The sequence below is a fragment of the Populus nigra genome, chromosome 1 (genome assembly GCF_951802175.1).
Source record: "Populus nigra chromosome 1, ddPopNigr1.1, whole genome shotgun sequence".
Lineage (NCBI taxonomy): Eukaryota > Viridiplantae > Streptophyta > Magnoliopsida > Malpighiales > Salicaceae > Populus > Populus nigra.
The window spans coordinates 28,427,209-28,446,264 of NC_084852.1; the positions used below are offsets into that span (position 1 = coordinate 28,427,209).

At 34.4% G+C, this 19,056-nt stretch overlaps 2 protein-coding genes across 4 annotated transcripts; one reads left to right on the forward strand and one right to left on the reverse strand.

The window, feature by feature from the left end:
* Window positions 1-2,915: 2,915 nt before the first annotated feature.
* Window positions 2,916-4,296, forward strand: LOC133669299 (pathogenesis-related thaumatin-like protein 3.5). Its single transcript, XM_062089388.1, has 3 exons — window positions 2,916-3,166; window positions 3,266-3,935; window positions 4,067-4,296. Exons 1-3 carry the CDS (start codon window positions 3,079-3,081, stop codon window positions 4,206-4,208), a joined length of 900 nt encoding a protein of 299 aa, XP_061945372.1. The 5' UTR covers window positions 2,916-3,078; the 3' UTR covers window positions 4,209-4,296.
* Window positions 4,297-4,506: 210 nt separating this feature from the next.
* LOC133669283 (uncharacterized) lies at window positions 4,507-18,252 on the reverse strand. Of its 3 annotated transcripts, none has more exons than XM_062089368.1 (11): window positions 18,035-18,252; window positions 17,639-17,873; window positions 17,350-17,497; window positions 16,582-16,674; window positions 15,161-15,318; window positions 12,789-12,954; window positions 11,056-11,192; window positions 7,747-8,434; window positions 6,932-7,044; window positions 5,713-5,968; window positions 4,507-5,045 (listed from the first exon to the last, which is right to left on the reverse strand). In XM_062089368.1, exons 1-11 carry the CDS (start codon window positions 18,180-18,182, stop codon window positions 4,773-4,775), a joined length of 2,415 nt encoding a protein of 804 aa, XP_061945352.1. In that variant the 5' UTR covers window positions 18,183-18,252; the 3' UTR covers window positions 4,507-4,772. The 3 variants fall into 3 exon arrangements, with proteins under 3 accessions (XP_061945352.1, XP_061945343.1, XP_061945360.1); XM_062089359.1 differs by having other exon boundaries at window positions 17,639-17,879; XM_062089376.1 differs by lacking the exon at window positions 18,035-18,252 and having other exon boundaries at window positions 17,350-17,505; window positions 17,639-17,780.
* Between the last annotated feature and the right edge of the window lie 804 nt (window positions 18,253-19,056).

A 19,056-nucleotide genomic window follows, 5' to 3' on the forward strand; every position in this document is an offset into this window, starting at 1 on the left:
AATAAAACTCTGATTTTATGCATATGAAATTGGAAGGCAGTTTTTCATGTTTTTAATATGTACTTAATATTTTACTGAGGGATTTAATAATTAAACATGTCTCATTTAAAACATGGCATAACAAATATATAATTCATACATAACAATTTATATATAGACATACACCCCTAGCATATCATTCTAATTAGATTATTATGGACATATCTAAGTTAATTTTCTTAAGCCGTTGAAGAGAATTAGATGGTCAAATCCTAAATAGCTATATCAAATCTTCATAAGTCCATTGCAAGCACTTTTGGTTATAGCTTTCATCGCCATTTCTTTCTTTCTCTTGGATTACATAATAATTTTCTATCTAAATTTTTGCATTTCTAAATTACATAACATTTACATAATTAATTAAGAAACCTCAAGTTACTTTCGAGAGGAATTAGATGAGAAAACAATTACAACCTAGAAGAAAAAATAGAGATAAGGCAGGATACAGAAGCACTATTTAATAAAAATTACAATCATTCAACTATCAAATAAAAGCACAATCACATTAGTCTTTAATGTCCATAATCATTCATTATGTATAATATCATATTAATATGCATAATAAAAATATTGCATGCTTCAGTTCTAATTATTGATTTTAAGTGTAATTTTTAAAATAATATTTATAACATTTAAAAATATTAAATCAAATCGAATTTCCCAAACATAATATTTTAGAAAACTCTTTTTATTTTAGAAAAATTATTTTTAAAAAAATATTATTGAATTAAACATTTTAATTAAATCCTAATCCAATTAGGATATTACAAAACACCGAAATATAATTGAACTAATCATTTTAATTCAATCATAATCCTATTAAGAAAATTAATTTCACAATTAATTTAATTTGCGTTTTAATATTAAAATATAAAATCAAATGAGGGGAAGAATAGTAATGCTATCCCAAAAGTTAGTAAGTAATAAATTGAAGAGGTAAATTCATAAATTGCACCCAAAAAACTCTTTTGGTATTAACTATAAGTACCAAGGGTATCATAGTAATTATACCTCAAAACCCAAAAAAGACACCGGGGGCATAATCATAAATTTCCTCCCCCTTCTTCTTTCTTGCTGCCAGCAGAGGGCTGGTAGCTGTCACAACAGCTGCTGCTACTGGCGTAGGCTGCCCACGTCGGTAGCAGCCTCCAGCAGCGGCAGCATTGATGTTGTTGCTCCTGGTGCAGCGCAGGGTGGCAGCGTTGTGGCTGCTAGAGCAGTTGCTGCTCGCCAATGGTGAGTTTGCCGTAGCTAGGCGCGCTAGCAGTGCTGGTGTCGCCGCTGGCTACTTTGCATAAAAAAAAATGTTTTTTATGGTGGATTCCGGCCTAGAATACCAAATTTCAGCCTGACCTGGCTGGAACAGTAGCCAAATAAATTTAAAAAAAAAACATGAGAAAAAATACTTTTAGGAAAAAAATGCACATGAAATTAATACAAATAACAATTAAAACATGCAAACAATAGTTCTAATTATCTAATGATGACTCCATTATCATTATTGGATTTCTCAAAAATCATATACACAGCGAAAACAAAAAAAAAATATTTTGAAGTTTTTAGGATGTCGTTTAGAAATTTATTATCTAAATATTTGATATTCTTAAATTTTGAATAAATTTTTAAAAATTATGTTATCATAAACTATTAGTCATTTAATTATTTAATTTCCATCAATCATTTACATGAATTATAAATGAGAAATATTTTAAATTTATATTCAGAAGAAAAAGATTTGTATGATAGTTAATGGTCATGGAGTGGAAGAGGAGTGGTGGCGGCTTCATCCTCAGGTCAGTTTTCACTTTTCACAGGGCGTTTGATTGAATCTTACATGGAAGAGGTCATGGAAAGCCACGTCCACAAAAACTGTGATATATATGATTCACCACGTGGCTTCGAGTATAACTTAGTAAACTATCAAGTACATATTAAAAACATGAAAAACTGCCTTTTAATTTTATATGTATAAAATCAGAGTTTTATTTATGGATAATTTGTTTAATTAGTCAAGATTTTTGTTAATCAAATATATTTAATGCTATAAAATTAAATTCTATTTAACTAATCTATATGATTTGGATGAATCACTCATGATCATGTGAGGTTAGAAGCATGAGTTAGGCAAAATATATAAGATATGTTTAGATAAATATAGTTTGAGGAATGAAATGTAAATCAATAAAATTTAAGGGACCAAATAATATAAATCCAAAAAATACAGTGACTGGATTCATTTTCTTCACGACACGTGAACGGCGGATACATCTCAGGTGCTACAAGGAAACACTGTTTTTTTTTTTTTTTAATGTTTATATTTATAATTATAATGTGGTCTCCCTTCTAACACCATGAGGGCAGCCACTCTTCACTCCTCACCAGCTCAAGTGCATGTCCCAATGGGCTCTGATATAATACTTCAGCCTGTAAAATGGCTGTGGGGTAGGTAAGTATATGTTTTTTAAGAATAAAAATTGTTTTTTAAAGGTTTTTTTTAATATATTAAAATAATATTTTTATTTTAAAAAAATTATTTTCAATATTATTATGTCAAAACGATGTGAAAACATTAAAAAAATTAATTGAAAGTAAAAAATCAAATAAAAAACTTTTAAAATACAAAAACAAATGTACTCAAATCATCAACTCGTGTATTATTTTTCTCACTGTCCTGCGTAGCCATGGAGATAAATTTCCACATATAATTCATACAGATCTTGGCATTTTGACATTAGAGAGCATGCCATCAACAAATTAAGAGATAAAAAGAAATGGCAACAATAATTTAAAAGGTCAAATAAAGTGGAAAGCGTACTGTGCTAATGAAATTAGAAGTGAGAGCAAGGTATCTGGATTTGGTTAGGCTTATAAGCAAGGAACCCTTTCTGAGTTGTCTATGAATATTGCAGATTCACTTGTGATCTCTGCCACACGTATTCTCCCAGATAGTTAATTGTCTTGCCATGCACTTCTCATCGTATAAAAGCATCTCTTCCATTGTCTCAAGCTTGTCACCCACTAAGAAGATATCGTCTTGAGATGGCCCAGAATCCAAGGGTACATGATCTTCTTCTTCTACTCGTGCCCCTGTCAGTGCTCGTTCTCATGAATATTACTGTTGCAGCAGGTAACATTCTCTTCTCATGCCGTAACTATCATCAGTTTCTGTAACATTCTCTTCTGCTCGTTGTTTTGTGTGTTTAGTTTAAGTTATGATGATGGGCAGGGCAAAACGCATCCACAAATGCAAAACCTTTCACGTTAGTTAACAACTGCAAAGAGATGATATGGCCTGGAATAATAACAAAAGGTGACAGCAATCGTGGTGAAGGTTTTGCTCTCAAACCAGGCCAAACCGCCATCTACAATGCTACGGTCGGATGGAGTGGCCGGATATGGGCACGCACCGGTTGTAATTTTGACAAGACCGGCACTGGAACATGCCAGACTGGTAGCTGTGGCACCTCCCTGAATTGCACAGGTCCAAGCAACCCGCCCAACACCATTGCCGAATTCACTATCGGTGATGATGTTGATTTCTACGATCTTAGCCTTGTGGATGGTTATAATTTGCCTATAGTTATTTCTCCTGTTAATGGCAAAGGAAATTGTAGCATTGCTGGTTGCGAAGGAGACCTGAGACAGAATTGCTCGTCTGAACTGGCTGTTAAGTCCAATGGGAAGGTCATTGCTTGCCGGAGCGCTTGTAATGCATTCAACACCGATGAATATTGCTGCCGGGGAGCGTTTGCAGATCCTGCTGCATGTCAGCCAAGTAACTATTCCAGGAGTTTTAAACAAGTATGCCCTGCAGCATCCAGTTATGCATTTGACGACCGAGCAAGCATCATAACATGCTCTGCATCAGAATACATCATCGTCTTTTGTGCCTCGAGGTGAGCAGCTCGCATATTTGATGCCCCTTTTGATAGGGGAAAAAAAAAGAAAGACTGCAAATCAAGCAAGAAAATATACAAAAGCGTATGAACAATATTCTGACCGACTAACTACTTGTTTGTGATTCCAGGAATCAAAGCGTGTGCTCTTATCACGACAAGAAGCTTGTTTGCAATACATCAACTGGTTCGACCGCACCTCCCCTGGACCTAGGAGGATGGATTCGGATGCTGTCACTGTCTATGTTATTTATTTTAAAAATGAAGTTCTAGCAATTTCTGTACCAGGCCAACTTATGGGTTGGTCGCTAATGAATTGCAGCTCAACTCAATTAATATTAGCGTCCCCTCTCTTCCAAGAGTTCTCGAGTTTGAACCTCTCCTTTGTTAAAAAAAAAAAAAATTGTTTGTTTATCAGTTTAAAATTGCCCCATTTTCATCTAGAAAATGGTGTTTTTCATGTGTATCATATATATATATATATATATATATATATATATATATATATATATATAAAAACAAGAAAAGAATAGGAACAGATGTTAATCAGCTCGTAACCAAGACCAAGATGTAACCAGTGGAAAAGTTTTTTATTCATCACTACCTGGGCATTTCGATCGTTTAACTTCATTGGCAAGATTCTGAATTGGCATTGAGGGCATTTAGGGAGAATCAGCAGTTTACATGCTGAACCATGTTAAGAGGAATGAGTTGTACAAATTCCCTAAACAAGATTCTGAATTGCTTCCATTAATGTGGACCAGCAGGCTGCAGGTGGCTTTTTCATTATAACCATTTGCCATCCTATATACATGATTACCTCTACGCTTGCCACTACTATAGCTTCTTTTTTGTCTGCTCATCTATTTTCTTCTGTTGATTACCTTGTGTAGAGACAATACTTTCAAAAGGTAAAACGGCTACGGGAGCTGCAGGTACCGTGTCCCAACGCTCCTTCAGAAAGGTAACAAACTTCTTAGCCATTTCCCTCCGGAACTCGAGCTCCCGAGTGAAGAGATCAAAGATAAGACAAGCAGCAACATACTTGAATGGGACAAAAAGCAGAATGGCAGCGGAAGAAAATAGCACCAGAGCAACCTCAGTAGTTATCTGATACAGTTTCATATTAGGATGTCAGATATTCATCACCATATAGAAACTGAAACACAAAAAAAATTCAAGCTATCAACGATTTTTTGAGCAACTCTTATCTCCAATAAGTTACAGTTTTAGTACATGGAATAAGAGAAGACTAAGATTAAAAGCGAAAAACCAACTCATCTCAAACATGGAATGCCAGAACTTCTAACATTTTTTGTTATATATTCAATTGTTTAGCAGTGTATTTGATATTGGTTATGAGGTGTTTGATCATACAAAACCAATTTCATATTCAAAATGAATGATATCAAAACATGGTTTGCACTCCCTTTTCTTTGTGATAAATACTATTTTCATGTGTCTGCTTTTTTTGTGATAAATACTATTTTCTAAAAAGTTTGTGTAGAGTTAGTCTACAAACTCACCCATTGACTAGGCCAAGAGAGACAAGGCACGTGGATAAAAAAATCAATGGTCCCACATGATGATACATGATTTTGTTCATGTGTCTTGTCTCTAATGGCCTAGTTCTTGGGTGAGATAGTAGACTGGGTCTACACAACTACCATTCTCTTTGATTCTAGGTTTCCACAAAGAAAAATTATATTTAGAAGTCACATCATGCCAAAACTAACACGCCTTGTGTTTGCATATTTCAGGAGTCATTACAACATACCTGAGGATAACCTGCAAGAACAATCGTGCGTATTTTTAGAAGAGTGACATTCATATTCTGGAGATAATTTTCCACATCCTGCATAGCATCTCTTACAGCTATGATCTTTTGAATAGTATTTGATGGTGGTTGATCACGGATAGTAACTTTTCCAAACAATCTCCCCAAGCGTCCTTGATCCTTGAGCCCCTTCAATGTCAGCATCGCAGCTGCTAAAACCATCAGCATCATCGGAAATACATAGGGGAGCAAATTTCTGAAAAGAAGGTCACTATCTAAGCTTAGATTTTAAACATAAAATGGAAAGTTTAATTGCTTAAAAAGTAAACAAGAACAGAGCAAAGTTCCAAGTATCATCTTTTGGTTCAGAATACCAATCAAACGTAGCTTTTGTTATTGCAACAGAGAATAATTTTGCAAGCAACTTAATACTCAAATCTTGCTGGCACAATCTGAAAACATGTGATGACAAGATGAACAAAATAAGGTTCAACAACATCATGGTACTGATGCAAGAAAGATAGAGATGACATGGAACATTTGGTAGTTTTAGTTATGGACTAGTTAAACAAAGCAAAATCCAAGTCTGGTCGTGTCAAAGTTTTCTTCTGATAGTCAACCACAATCAACCATTGGTCATAATCGGTCATAATCGACCAAGATCAAAGTTTCCTCTGCATAATCAACCACGATTGACCATCAATCATGATCGACCAAGATCCAGTTGTGAATTGTATTTATTTTATTGCTAGTTAAGTTCCAAAGTTTTAATTTGATTTTCCTAGTTTGGAGCAGAGTTTTATTTTATTTAGGTTTTTCCTGTTTAGATTTTACTAATTAAAAAGGGATGGTTTAGGCTATTATATAAACAACCTCAAGTATTATTTTATGGCAGAGATTAAGATTAATACTATTGGCTTCATAAATTTCTTCAGAATTTAGAGTTCAGAATTTTCTCTACGGTCCCTAGGGCTTGAGAACCCTTAAATTTTCCACTGTACTCCATGTCAATAGATGCAACAATAAACAACAATTCTAAATATGAGAAATTGGTTCAATGAAAAAAACTAAAAAAATTGATTATCAAATGAGAAATAGTTTCAGACAAAAAAATTTTAGAAGCCATTAAATAAAATTAAAAAATGTTGTGCATTTGATGCAGTCATAGTATTAAAACTAAATAATTCTCATACATAAGTTTTTCAAGTAATGGATCTACCTGAAAATAATCAAATATGAGAATGCAAGAAAAGAGATGGTCAGATGTGGCTCTTCCCATCGTCGCAGTCTTTCAAAGTTCTTAGCAATCACAGTCAAAGGAAGCATCAGTTCCTACAAAAGGAAAAAAAAAATGCAATTCTAGTTCAACTCACAATTTCATTAACCAAAAATTGATGTTACTGAAAAAACAAAATGAGATAACACACATTTCAGTCTTCTTGGTACTTGGATGGATTAAATGAACATTTTGTCTCTCAACCTTGCTCTTGATCTCCAAAAATGGCAATCTCATACTTCCAAAATTTGTGCATATCACGTAAAAGATGCTAAAAGAAAAGAAAAAAAGGAATCCAAGGCCAGGTAGGGAAGAAAAGAGAAACATTTTGTTCAGAACAGAATTTGACAGCCGCAATCTTGGGTCATATGGTCTAGCTGCCTAGACAAGAATACGAGTATACATTTAACTTTCATCGTCATGAACGGGATCACCTCTGAATTGAGCCATTGTTGCTAAAAAGGTTGAAATTAACACGCCAACAATATAACATTAAAGAAATATCAATCCACTGTTTCAATTCATAAAAATGGTTGTTTTATAATTATCAATTCCCTGTGTAACTTAGGTCAATCTAGAAGAGAAAACAACTCATGGAAGTGCAAAACCATGTTTTCTCACAGCACCCCCAACCAAACGATACAGGTTACAGGGTTATCCAACAGCTGGCTTGTCAAGAGTGCAGTGAAGTAATCCAGAAAATGGGAAAAACCATGTAGAAAAGAAGCAGAAAATAGAAAAGCAATAAACAGTCAAACCTTGAAAAGGTCAATGTTACTCGGTATCCCCTTAAGTGTTGCAGCGTCAATTGTTGCTTGAGTTATTTCAACCAACTGGCACTTTTCTTTGCATGTCATTGCTGCTCTCTCTATAAGAGTCACATCTGCCACAACGAGATTTTTACTCAATACCATCCCTTGATTTATTGAGGAATTCTTCCAGAAATTGATGGAAGCACTAGATTCCCAGGATGGAGACCTCTTCCACTTCTGTAAGTAAACACTTCCATCAATGTCATAAACATGATTACTAATTTCCAGTACCTCTTCAGAAGGACCTGCCACTTGAGATGGTCGATAATCTGTATCGGTATACTTTTTAACTAATGCTCCACCCCAATAATTTACAGCTAGAGTTTGGTAAACAATGTCACCATAGGGTACATTTTGCAAATATGAGAACTGAACAAGTTTGATGGGATCATCCAGCAACTTCTTTGTAAATTGAAGGGCCTGAAGTCTAGCAATACTATTAACGGCACTGGTGGTAGCCCTTTCCTTCCCTTTTTGGGCACCATACACTTGATTTATTGATTGATCACCCTCCTCAGGTCCAAACTCACAAATGAACTTGTGTAAAGAGATTACTTCACTGATGAATGCATGCCATACATCTCTTCTCAATTCACCTCCCAGGTCAACAAATTCTAGCACCCATGTCTCTGATCTGAAGAAAATCTCCATATTTGCTTAATGAGTTATCATGTTACATAGATCAAACAGACAGGATTTCATGAGATTGTATCTTATGTAGATCAATGAGACAGAACCTAAGCAACTCAAGACAACTACAGCAAGAAGACGGAAGACAGGAGAATGAAACATATAATAGTCATGTGGTGCGACTTAAGAGATATTAGCATTCAAAAACACAATCCATGTAGCATAAAAATGAACAAAGTAGCATATTCAAGTTAGGTGGCATTCATTTTTCCATTTAGTCCCTTTGTTTCCATGAGAGCTTTTTAGACCAACAATAAAGATAAATCACTTGGCAAAGCTTTCAAAAATCATCAGTCATGTGACTTTTTTTGAGTTAATATAAATCCAAAAGTTGCAGAAATGCAAACAGTGTCTCACACAGGTTAAATAAATTAGCAACAAAGTGTGGATGATATTCATTGCTTTCTCCAAAAAAAAGTTTTAAAAACCAATAAGCTCACACAAACATAGAGTTTGCCCAGAAGTCATGGTTAGTAATGCCATTCAAAGCAAAAGTTAGAAGTTACATATTTTAAAGGAACAGAATTCCCTGATTGGATTAGCTCTCTCTTTAATAGTATATTATGTCGTATGAATGAAGAGTAAGGTCTGCAAAGATGAAATTATGAGGTTAGCTAAGAATTAGTGGTATCAAGTTGAGCATGACTTGGAAAGATTAGGACAAAAACTCTTACTACTTGGAAGGGGATGAAAGCCAAGCTTACAGAGAAGTGAATGCAGACCAATTATTTACAAAGATGCAAGAAAATTTACAGCAGGGTAGCTTGCTAAAAGCTATATAAGTGGCAAATTTTGACGCAATGAAGTTTAGGAAACAAGAGGAACAATCAAAACAGCAGCTGCAACAAGAAGCAAGTCAGCAGCTTTTTTAGAAGCACAAAACATCGCAAAACTGGTAGCAAACCCTGCACTGTCATTCAGCCTGAATAACAAGTTGAAGAACAAGTTCAACAACCTAGTGCCATAAAAGGAAGGTAAAAACAAAATAATGGGAGACTGGAGGAACTAGAGAAATTTCAGTAAATAGAAACTGACAATAAGCATGCAGGAAAGAGATCATTACAAGTCTGCCAAAGACATTGGAAATCATGAAGGAACAAGATCACAGCATTTTAGATGCTCAAGACAGAGAAAGCAAATTGTACAAGTCAATTTAATTGACATCATTGTTCTAAACAAGTTTGACGATTCAATTGTAGAGAAAAGCAGCATGCATTCCTCATTGTCTCTACTTGTGGCAAGAGGTAGTTGGTATCAAGTTCAGGGGAGTGGCTTCAAGTGACAGGTCAAAGCATGGAAGGGGTAGTTTTTGCTATTTCGATACTACAAAAAACTCTAGGTCGAGCTTTCTCCAATCAGTGGAGAATGGTGCAGAAAACAAAAGGATTAGACAACAAAATCCATGGGTAGTTTTGCAGATTCAGGTTTGCAGGGGTATCTGTGATTTGAATATTTGCTGGAAATTATCTAGATCTAGGTTACATTTTCTAATTAGAAATGAATTAGTCCTAAAGTGTTAGGATTTATTAAGTTTTTTCTATCTTAAATAGGACTGTCAGTATCTTCTTGCATAGGAAGCTAAGTCCTTGTTTGACTAGGAGTATTCAGAAATCTATATAAATGTATGCAAAATCGTTCAATAAAGAATCAGAGTTTATGAATAAAATTTCCAGCAGTTGTGCTGTGTGAACGAGTGATACACTCTCTTAAATGTGACACCTAAGAAGAACCACGGGTATGAAGGTTTTTAAATGTAATCCTAGAAATCTTCCTTGCATCACAGTTTCCAGCAAACAACACTTCAACCTCCATTGAACTCCTATACATTACCATATTCATAACAAATCAATCCTATAACCGTTAGCCATCAAAAGATCAACCCAAACTGTTCACAGCCTCCTAAAACAGTCCCCAGACAGCCCCTAAGTTGTCCTGCATCATTGGAACTAATCGAAAACCTGAATTGTGTTCTTGTCTACTTCGATTACATTTAATGTTTTCTTGCCTTTTCTTCTCTCTCCCTGAATTCTCGTTCTTGGACATGTGCTCCAAAAGGGTATAGTTTCATCCTACAAGGTTACCAGTAAAGTTTTTATGCAAGACAACAACATTAGCAGTAAAATCCCTGGCATGCAGACATAATGTTTATTGATTTCGAAATTCTGAATCATTTCTCTGCTTCATTTCATCATAACAACATGAAATATTGCCTTTAATGATTGCAAATGTGGGCTTGTTGCACCATAACATAACAAGATTAAATGACAAATGATGGATGGAAAATAGAGAATCAAACATGGACACTGCAGAAAAATCTTCAGAAAACAGGGACAAAATGGCAAAAAGACTAACCCCCAAGCTGGCGTGAAGATTAGAAGAAAGAAAAGAGCAAGAAAGCCAAAATGCTGCCTCTAAGCAACAGAGATTTGCTTAGAAAAATGTATTAATTACAGCAAGCTGATAAAAACACAAGATAGCAGTCCTTGTTTATGAATGAAAACTTCAAAGCATGAACCACACTTAAATAATTAAACACAAGAGACAGGTTTGGAGAAGCATACTCACTTAGGACCAGATGAAATGGAAACTGCAGAGTCAAAAAGTACAACACCAAAAGGTCCAACTTTTGTTTTCTCCACCTGCATTTTGTTTGTTGTAAGATCGAGCCTTGTAGAATCTTTCTTCCCACGTAAGTCAAATGCCTACATAAGACATGATAAGGTAAATAATAATGCACAAAAAAAAAACAGATCACCACAGCATGTATAGAGCTGTAAAAATTTCATTACTCTGCACATTAGTACTATAAAATCCATTTCAAGAGAAAAAAAAAAGATTCTAAACGAAAATTTTAATCAGGTAAGGACTCTCTTTGTCGGGTACAAAATCATCTTTACCAAGTAATGATACAAACAGGCACTAAGCATCTAAAGATGTTATTATTCCCCAGGTATAAATTAAAATTTTGATTTCCTATGTTATAAAATGTGTTAGACGATGGCTAATAGCATCATTAGTTCATAGTTGTCAAGCAATAGAAGACAGATGTGACACACTTCCTATGCACAAAAATCTAGGGATGTTAACATCCAAAGAATGCAGAATCATGGAACAAGTAAGAGTAGAAAGGACAAAACAAAAACAAATAAAATTTACTTGACACTAACAGCATAAGTAAAATTTAAATTTCTAACTGCAATGCTACATCTTAACATAAGAATACATGCGGCTCAAACAGAGATAAAGAAGGGGGCATGGAGAAAAGGCAATCAATAAGGAATAGAATAGAACTAGAGATCCCATCACACATCCAAGATTAGCATATTTCCTTTCACATTGTTATGCCCCTTTGTCAATGTGAAGGCACCACATTTATCTTAAATTAATCAGCCATACCTATCTCTAATGTTTCGAGAGAATGACACCCATAGTCACATACTTTCTATGCTCTTTGAGATTCCAATTTCAATACATGAGAGAGGACATAATTAAGCATATGAAACTAAAATTGCATCCAAGTTTATAAAATTGCACTTCCAGTAGCATAATTTATTCCAGAGCTTATTGTAGAGAATTAGTGGTAGACCTTGCTGTAGGAATTTACATCATGTTCTTGAAATTTATGCCATCATAAACCAAACAAGCCGATGTTAATTCTAAAAAAATCAAGTACCCCATAAGATATAGATGATGCTACATTATATGGAAACCAATTATAGTAATAGTTAGGGATCTTATTATAAGAAATTCTTGTATAGTACTGAGCTTTTTGAGCTGGATCAAATTCAATTAAACTTATCTTCTCAAGTTGAAAGAAATTATCCAAATCTAATCAGTGATCCAAAATGAAGAAACCTAAAATCTCATGGGGAATCATAAGTAGCAAGCATCAAGCAGTGACAAACCAAAACCAGAGTTTTGAAGTGCATGCTTTAAGTGATGTTGAACAGTTTGGTAAGTCAAGACTTGAACCAATTGTCACAACAATAAATTTATTTCTTAATAATCAGCCACTAATCAGAAATCCAACTGAAAATATGATAACTTGAATATGATGTCTAAATGAACATGTAGACTCCTGCATTAGTCAAAGAAATGCTTCAGAACAGAAACATTTGAAAATGTTTTCAGTAGAAAAGCTCTAATTATCGACAGAAACTGTTTGTAGGAGGAAGATGTTGGAGATTGTTTATGATATATTAACCACCAAATGCATTGCGGATTTTTTATTATGTAAGAGAAATGCCAAACTTGAACATAAAATCACGAGGCATGATGGAAATAATAAGAACATGTACCTCAAAATAGAGTGCCTTATCAGTTAATATAACTTTTCCAGGCCATGCCATGTTATTCTCCCACTTGACAACAGGCCGCTTCTTGCTAGAGCCGATGCATAAGATTCTCTCATCTGAAATCCAAGTGGATTCACGAGTCTCATATGATTTCCGTGCTCCATGAACTCTACACTAAAATCAGTAGGAACAGTCCAGAATTCATGAAAAATCATTTCATGCATGAAATAACTATGCACAGAAAGATAACTAGCACACGTTATGTTAAATACAATTTTATTTGAGGTAACCAGCCAAACTCTACAATGTAGAGGCTTAAAGAATAGTATGGGAAAGGACAAAACAAAAGCAAACACTGCCCTTAAGCTGCAGCTGCCTAACAGTGACCAAAGATACTGTGCAAATGATGCCAGTGATGCATTCTACTTCTGAACAAGTGCCCTATATACAGACATAATCTTGCCAACTATAAAGTATATCAGGTCATAAGAGGAGAGAATAGGAAAGGATAGAAGAGAAGTGAGGCACCAGGGAAAGTATGAGGCAGGACAGATTTGAACTTCTATCTTACAGGTGCTTCATTGTGGATTAGAGCTTGGAACATAGGGGATCTAAGGGTATAGATTAAGGAATAAAGGAGTTTAAACCGAGTTTATTTCATGGAAAATGTCAAAATATTTGTGGGGAAAATATTTTATGGGGAATTACCAACTCACAACATCTCACTAGCACCACCACCTAACAATGTACCGCCACTTTCCATGGCTGCTTGCACCATCATCTTGTTAACAATATAATTGCCTATCACCAACATTGTTGTCACCGCCACTTTTATTATCAACATAACCACCACCGCTACCACCTAAGCTATCTTTTTCATTCCACACTAACAGCAGGGAAAAGAAAGATCTTCAAATCCATTTTTAGTAGATAGAATCTCATATCAGGTTCAACAATGCAATTTGATTTCAGCTCAAACAAACCACCATTACCTTTACCATCATCAACACCATTACTCCACCACTTATGATGCCACAACCACCCCCACCCCCACCCCTTAGCCACTTGTCATCACCATCTCATCCTCAACATCTATTTTCCTTATACACCAATATCAGAAAGTAATCCTCAACTAGTTTTCATTAACACAACCAAACAATAGAAAAAACTTTACAGTGAAACAAACACACCCTTAGAGTTTGTAAATTTCAATAAGGAATCAACATAAAAAGCTACATGAATCACACTAGTAGGTTTTCTAAAAGTCTCACCAAGAGGAAGGAAAACATAAGCATCACATCAAGGTTTTAAGAGCACCTAAGATAGACTGCATCAGGCACCTTGGAAAATTCAATCTGAAAATTAAGCATTACAAGCATTTGTATTTATAGACTCAATATACTCCTAAAGCTTTAGGTTGGTGGATGTCGAACCCAACAAAGACTACTCTTAAATAAGAAAACCAAATATTCCTAATTAACCCAACTTAACTAAGGACTAACACACCTAAATTATAAAATAAAATCCTAATTCTAGGTAATTTCTAGCCAATCTAGTAATTACAAAATCACACCTGAATTATACAATTCAATAAAACACATAAAAAACTAAAATATCATTGTATTTTATATCATAATCTCTGAAACTAATCAAGCTCCCGCCCACCTCCTTACGTGTACATATAAGAACAGCTCCTGCCAATTCCTCAAAAAACCTCCTCTATTATCAATTCGGTCAATTGAGCACTTGTAATTTTGATTTCAGCCAATTAAGTATAATTTACCAAAATCTGAAAAGAAACTACTCGGTGAGAAGGGAGGGGATGGGGGGTAATGATATTAGCAAGAATGAAAGTAAAGTTGATGATAATAACTCAAGTAGTGAAGAGGACTGCCTAGATCGTATTTAATTGTACTACTAAATTGTTTGAAATCAAAAGTACAGGTGCTCAATTGACCAAATTGACAACAAAGGGTTTTTTGGGTGAATTGATAAAGAAACAAGGTGCAAATAATGGGTTTTAACCAAATTTTTCCGATGCACTATGCTAACTTTACTAGATATTGGCTACAAGAACCTCACTTTCTGCTTTAGTTAGCATAGGTTCAATGCATTTATCAAGTCCTAGATCATGGCAGTTATATTACCATAATTGCCAGTGATCTCTCTATCTCAATGGACTCGAATTATGGATAGAAAGTCAAGTTCTTTGCTAACCATGCAGTAATCTATAATTTTTAAACTTTAAAACATCATTTTTTTCACATTGACCACAAACAATATAGAGTTTGATTGCTAAATAATTTCATGTGAGAAATATCAGAAATTATAAAGTACAGAGGTTATATCATCATAAGGGATATGATGAAACTCACTTGAGAAGTTCATCAACATATGTGACCCATGTTCCCAAAGAGATACCCTGTTGATCCCCAGCAAGCGCCCTGAAAAGATTATGCACCGTGGAGCGATCAGCGATGCCTGAAATAGCAGGAGCAATACGTGCAAAAGCTTCTTCTCCAACGAGCATCCCCTTCAATGCCAGTACGAATGTGTTAAGGTTTTCAAACCATCATTCTCAACTGTAGTTAAAGATACTGAATGAGAAAAATTAACCTGACAGCTTCTTAAAACTACAACCACAATTAAGTAGGTATAGAGTTTGATACATTCACAATGGATCAATTGTGGTTGTGAAAAGATGCAAGCAAACACTAAATAGTTGATTTGTGACATTTCCTCCATTCATTTCGTTTCCTTTTTATATTTTTAGTGATCATAGTAGTGTGCAAGACATAGATAAATAGTGTACAAGCAAACACTAAAGCTTTTCACCTGTTCTGTGTAAATAAATCCCAAATTATATATAGTGAGTATAAGTGAAAAATTTGTTTCAGCTAGTCAATCCGTGAAAAATTTATTTCAGCTAGTCAATCCCAATTACATGCAATTAAAGACTAAATAAAATCCTCCTGTTGAAAATGAAGTACTCAAACCAAGCTTTAGGAACTTTATTCCATGTATGTAGTGAGGCCCAAAAAAACCCTTCAAATGATTGGTTAGCAAAATTAAACAGATTTAACAGACAAAATATTTGGGATTACTTAAGTGGTTCGACACATGGACTTTACAATAATTATTTAAAAAAATATTTTGGCCAGTATATTTACTAAATTGCATGGGGATGTTTGACCCCTTTTTTTCAGTGAAAAGAATAAGAAAGTAAATTCATTTTGAGCTGTACCCACTACTGATTTCCATTGATTGTATTAACACCTTTTCATTTAAGAAAAAAGGTGATCATTTTTGGCCCCATAGGCCGATCGTTTCAATAAGTTCCCTCCCTTTTATTATCCAAATTTATATAACAAATGAAGTTGAATTTCAATGGCAAGATTTATTTTATCTTGGATAAGATTTGTTTTTAAGCTTTTCTTATACCATTTTTTCCTCTGCCACAACGTTGATCATTTGTGCTAATAAAGATGAAACTAGGTCACTTGTAGCCCATCTAAACATTGCCATACATCATAGTCCATTACTTTTTTTTTCTGATCACGGATTCCATAGCATTTTATATTTAAGAAATGCGCCAATTTCATAAATTCTTCATCACCCTCAATCAAGCCATAATAAACTCCAAAGGCACCAGCTTTTCACTTTTCATAGTGAACTACTTTAATGTGTTTAATCAAATTTAAGAACAAAAACTATGATGCCAAGATAAAATTTAGAGTCCTGTATTCACAATGCTACAACTGTTCAGTTAAGTATAAAGGAAATTTGAAAAAAAAACCTGAAAAGAAGCTTTTTCAGAATCATTTTCTTTGCGGTAAGGATTCTCCCATGCATGCATTGTGATGAAAATTAGTCGCTGGAATGCTGGCTCCTGTAAACATATCAAGCTTGTCTCATGAAATGGAGTAAATAATGGTGCCCAATATCCAACTAGCTTTAAAGAAAAAAATTCAACCACAAGATGACTAAGTTCACATAGTTCAAAAACACAACCACATTAATGAACTTTTAGTAGAAGTCATGCATCATTCTCAGAGTCAAAATACTACAAAGTATGACATGAATGTCGTCATAATCCTTCTAGGACCAAATCCAACAAATTTGCTTCAGTAAAGTAGCCAACAAGCGAACTTATCACTGAGCCTTTCCAGACATATTCAAGAACCACCAAAATAAATAACGAGCATCAATACCAAGGTGGAATTATAGAACTTGAGGCACAATATCAAAGAGGTGTAACAGAGGGGAAAGAAAGGACACCAATCATTAGAGAAAACAGCTTAAGATGGGAAATCATTTGCCAAACCCAAAATTAGAGACTAAATAAAAAAACGATGTACACACTTTTGACAAAATAAGGTAATCACTAAAAATTGCTGATTTGAACAAAGTTCTTCACTAAAAATCTCATTGTAAAGCAAACTACATCTTTTCATACTAAGTATTTTATTTCCACTCCGTTACAAACTAACAAACCCACTTAACTAGTTTTTAGATAAAAGAAAGCACAAAAGAATGGTAAATTACTTGTACCAAGTCCACAAACCTTGAGGCAGGGATGGATAGCAGAGTTATCCCTAGACAAGAACCTAAAACAGCAATACTCCACCAAATTACGTGCATCATTATTAACAGATTCATTGACAAGCGCTTTGAATATCTTCTGCGACTTGTACCCCGTCAATCCATTCATCCTGCAAAGCTTAGTTTTCCAATAGTCAAACCACAATTCCTTAATCAGTCAGATAGAAAGACAAGTTTACAGTTCCATACTGGAGAGTATAAAATGATCGAATATAACAATTCGGGAAAAGAATTGAGTTTTTTGTGGTCACCTGCTAAATTGCTCAATAGATACAATAGCTGGTACTGAAAGAATCCCATTTGGTGTGCTGCTGTGAATAGTCTGCTCTGCCATAAATATTTCTTCAAGTTGTTGAGCATCAACTGTAGCTCCATTATCAGGCTTCCCACTATCACCAGACTTTACCCGTGGTGAAGTCAAATTTAAAGTCACCCCATTCAAAAAGTTTTGGGTTTTTGAAAACCATGAATTCAATCTTTCTTGCACTGCATCTGTCAAGACATGACATAATAAGACAAAGCAAAAACTACTGAACCCTACTTAGCAACTGCCTAGGAACTTAAAGAAAGAAAGACAAGACAACAATTTTTTTTCTCAAACTAAGTAAAAATTAGTGCTTTTCGATCAGGCAAAAAAAATCTCTCACTGGGATCAATGTCGTTAATCTTCCATTTGTCCCCTTGAAACTGACTGGCAACCTTAAACCTAGAGCTTCCAATCCTTGCAGAACAGCCAAACTTGTTGTACAAAAGGGAGCAAGAATTTGGGGGAGAAAATGTGATTTTGGAAAGCATTTTTGGATTTGGGATTTAGCATGTAGCTTAGTCTCGTCGTTCACTTTTTTTCTGTGTTTATGATAAAAATAAAATATCTATATATATATATATATATATGAGAGAGAGAGATAGAGAGAGAGTCAGGTAAAAGAATCTCAGCCTTGCATTTTCAAGAATCCATCTCCACCGCTGGTTGGCATAGAAATACTACTATATATATATATATATATTAAAATATAATATTTTTTATCAAATATTAAATCTCAAGTGTAGTACATGTGAATAATGGTCGGCAATTCCTTGTCGCTATCAGCTCCTGACTGATTGGCATCGGCAATGTGAATTCACACATTGCCAGTTTTTTTTTTAATTTATATAGTTTTTTTTTTATCTTCTTACATTGATTTTATTTGAGAATAGTTTTGATGGTTTGATCTAATAAGATCTATGTGGGATTTTCGTTGATTCAAGAAAAACATCATCGTTTTTAATTTTGCAGAAGAAATATTTTATTTTTTGTTTTCTAAACAATTATAACTAAAGGGACTACAATTAAAGATTAGCAATAAATTCAGCCTTTTTTTGGTTCATAAAGGAAAGGAGATGAAATTTATGCCCATGAAACTAGAGAAGGTGAGAGAAAAGGGAGGGAAAAAATAAGAGAAAAAACATCACAGGAGAAAATCGAAATTTCATTTAAAACACTTGTTGCCTTGAAAAAACAATGATGTTGCACTTGTTTCTCTTTTATTTAATTTAGTAAGAGCTCTTTGATTAAGTTCAAAAATTGAATTTATCCCACATTATTCAAACCTTTTTTTAGTTTATTCCCTTATTTTCTACTAATTCTTTGATTTAGTCCTTATTATCATCCCACTCGAGCTCAAATAAG

Coding starts and splice junctions, on each gene's coding strand:
- LOC133669299 (XM_062089388.1), top strand. CDS start 3,079: ATGGCCCAGAATCCAAGGGTACATGATCTTCTTCTTCTACTCGTGCCC. Junction 3,167..3,265: donor GAATATTACTGTTGCAGCAG/GTAACATTCTCT, acceptor GATGATGGGCAG/GGCAAAACGCATCCACAAAT. Junction 3,936..4,066: donor ATCGTCTTTTGTGCCTCGAG/GTGAGCAGCTCG, acceptor TTGTGATTCCAG/GAATCAAAGCGTGTGCTCTT.
- LOC133669283 (XM_062089359.1), bottom strand. CDS start 18,182: ATGCTTTCCAAAATCACATTTTCTCCCCCAAATTCTTGCTCCCTTTTG. Junction 8,435..11,055: donor TCCATTTCATCTGGTCCTAA/GTGAGTATGCTT, acceptor GATTTTCTTCAG/ATCAGAGACATGGGTGCTAG. Junction 5,969..6,931: donor TCATATTTGATTATTTTCAG/GTAGATCCATTA, acceptor CCTTCTTTTCAG/AAATTTGCTCCCCTATGTAT.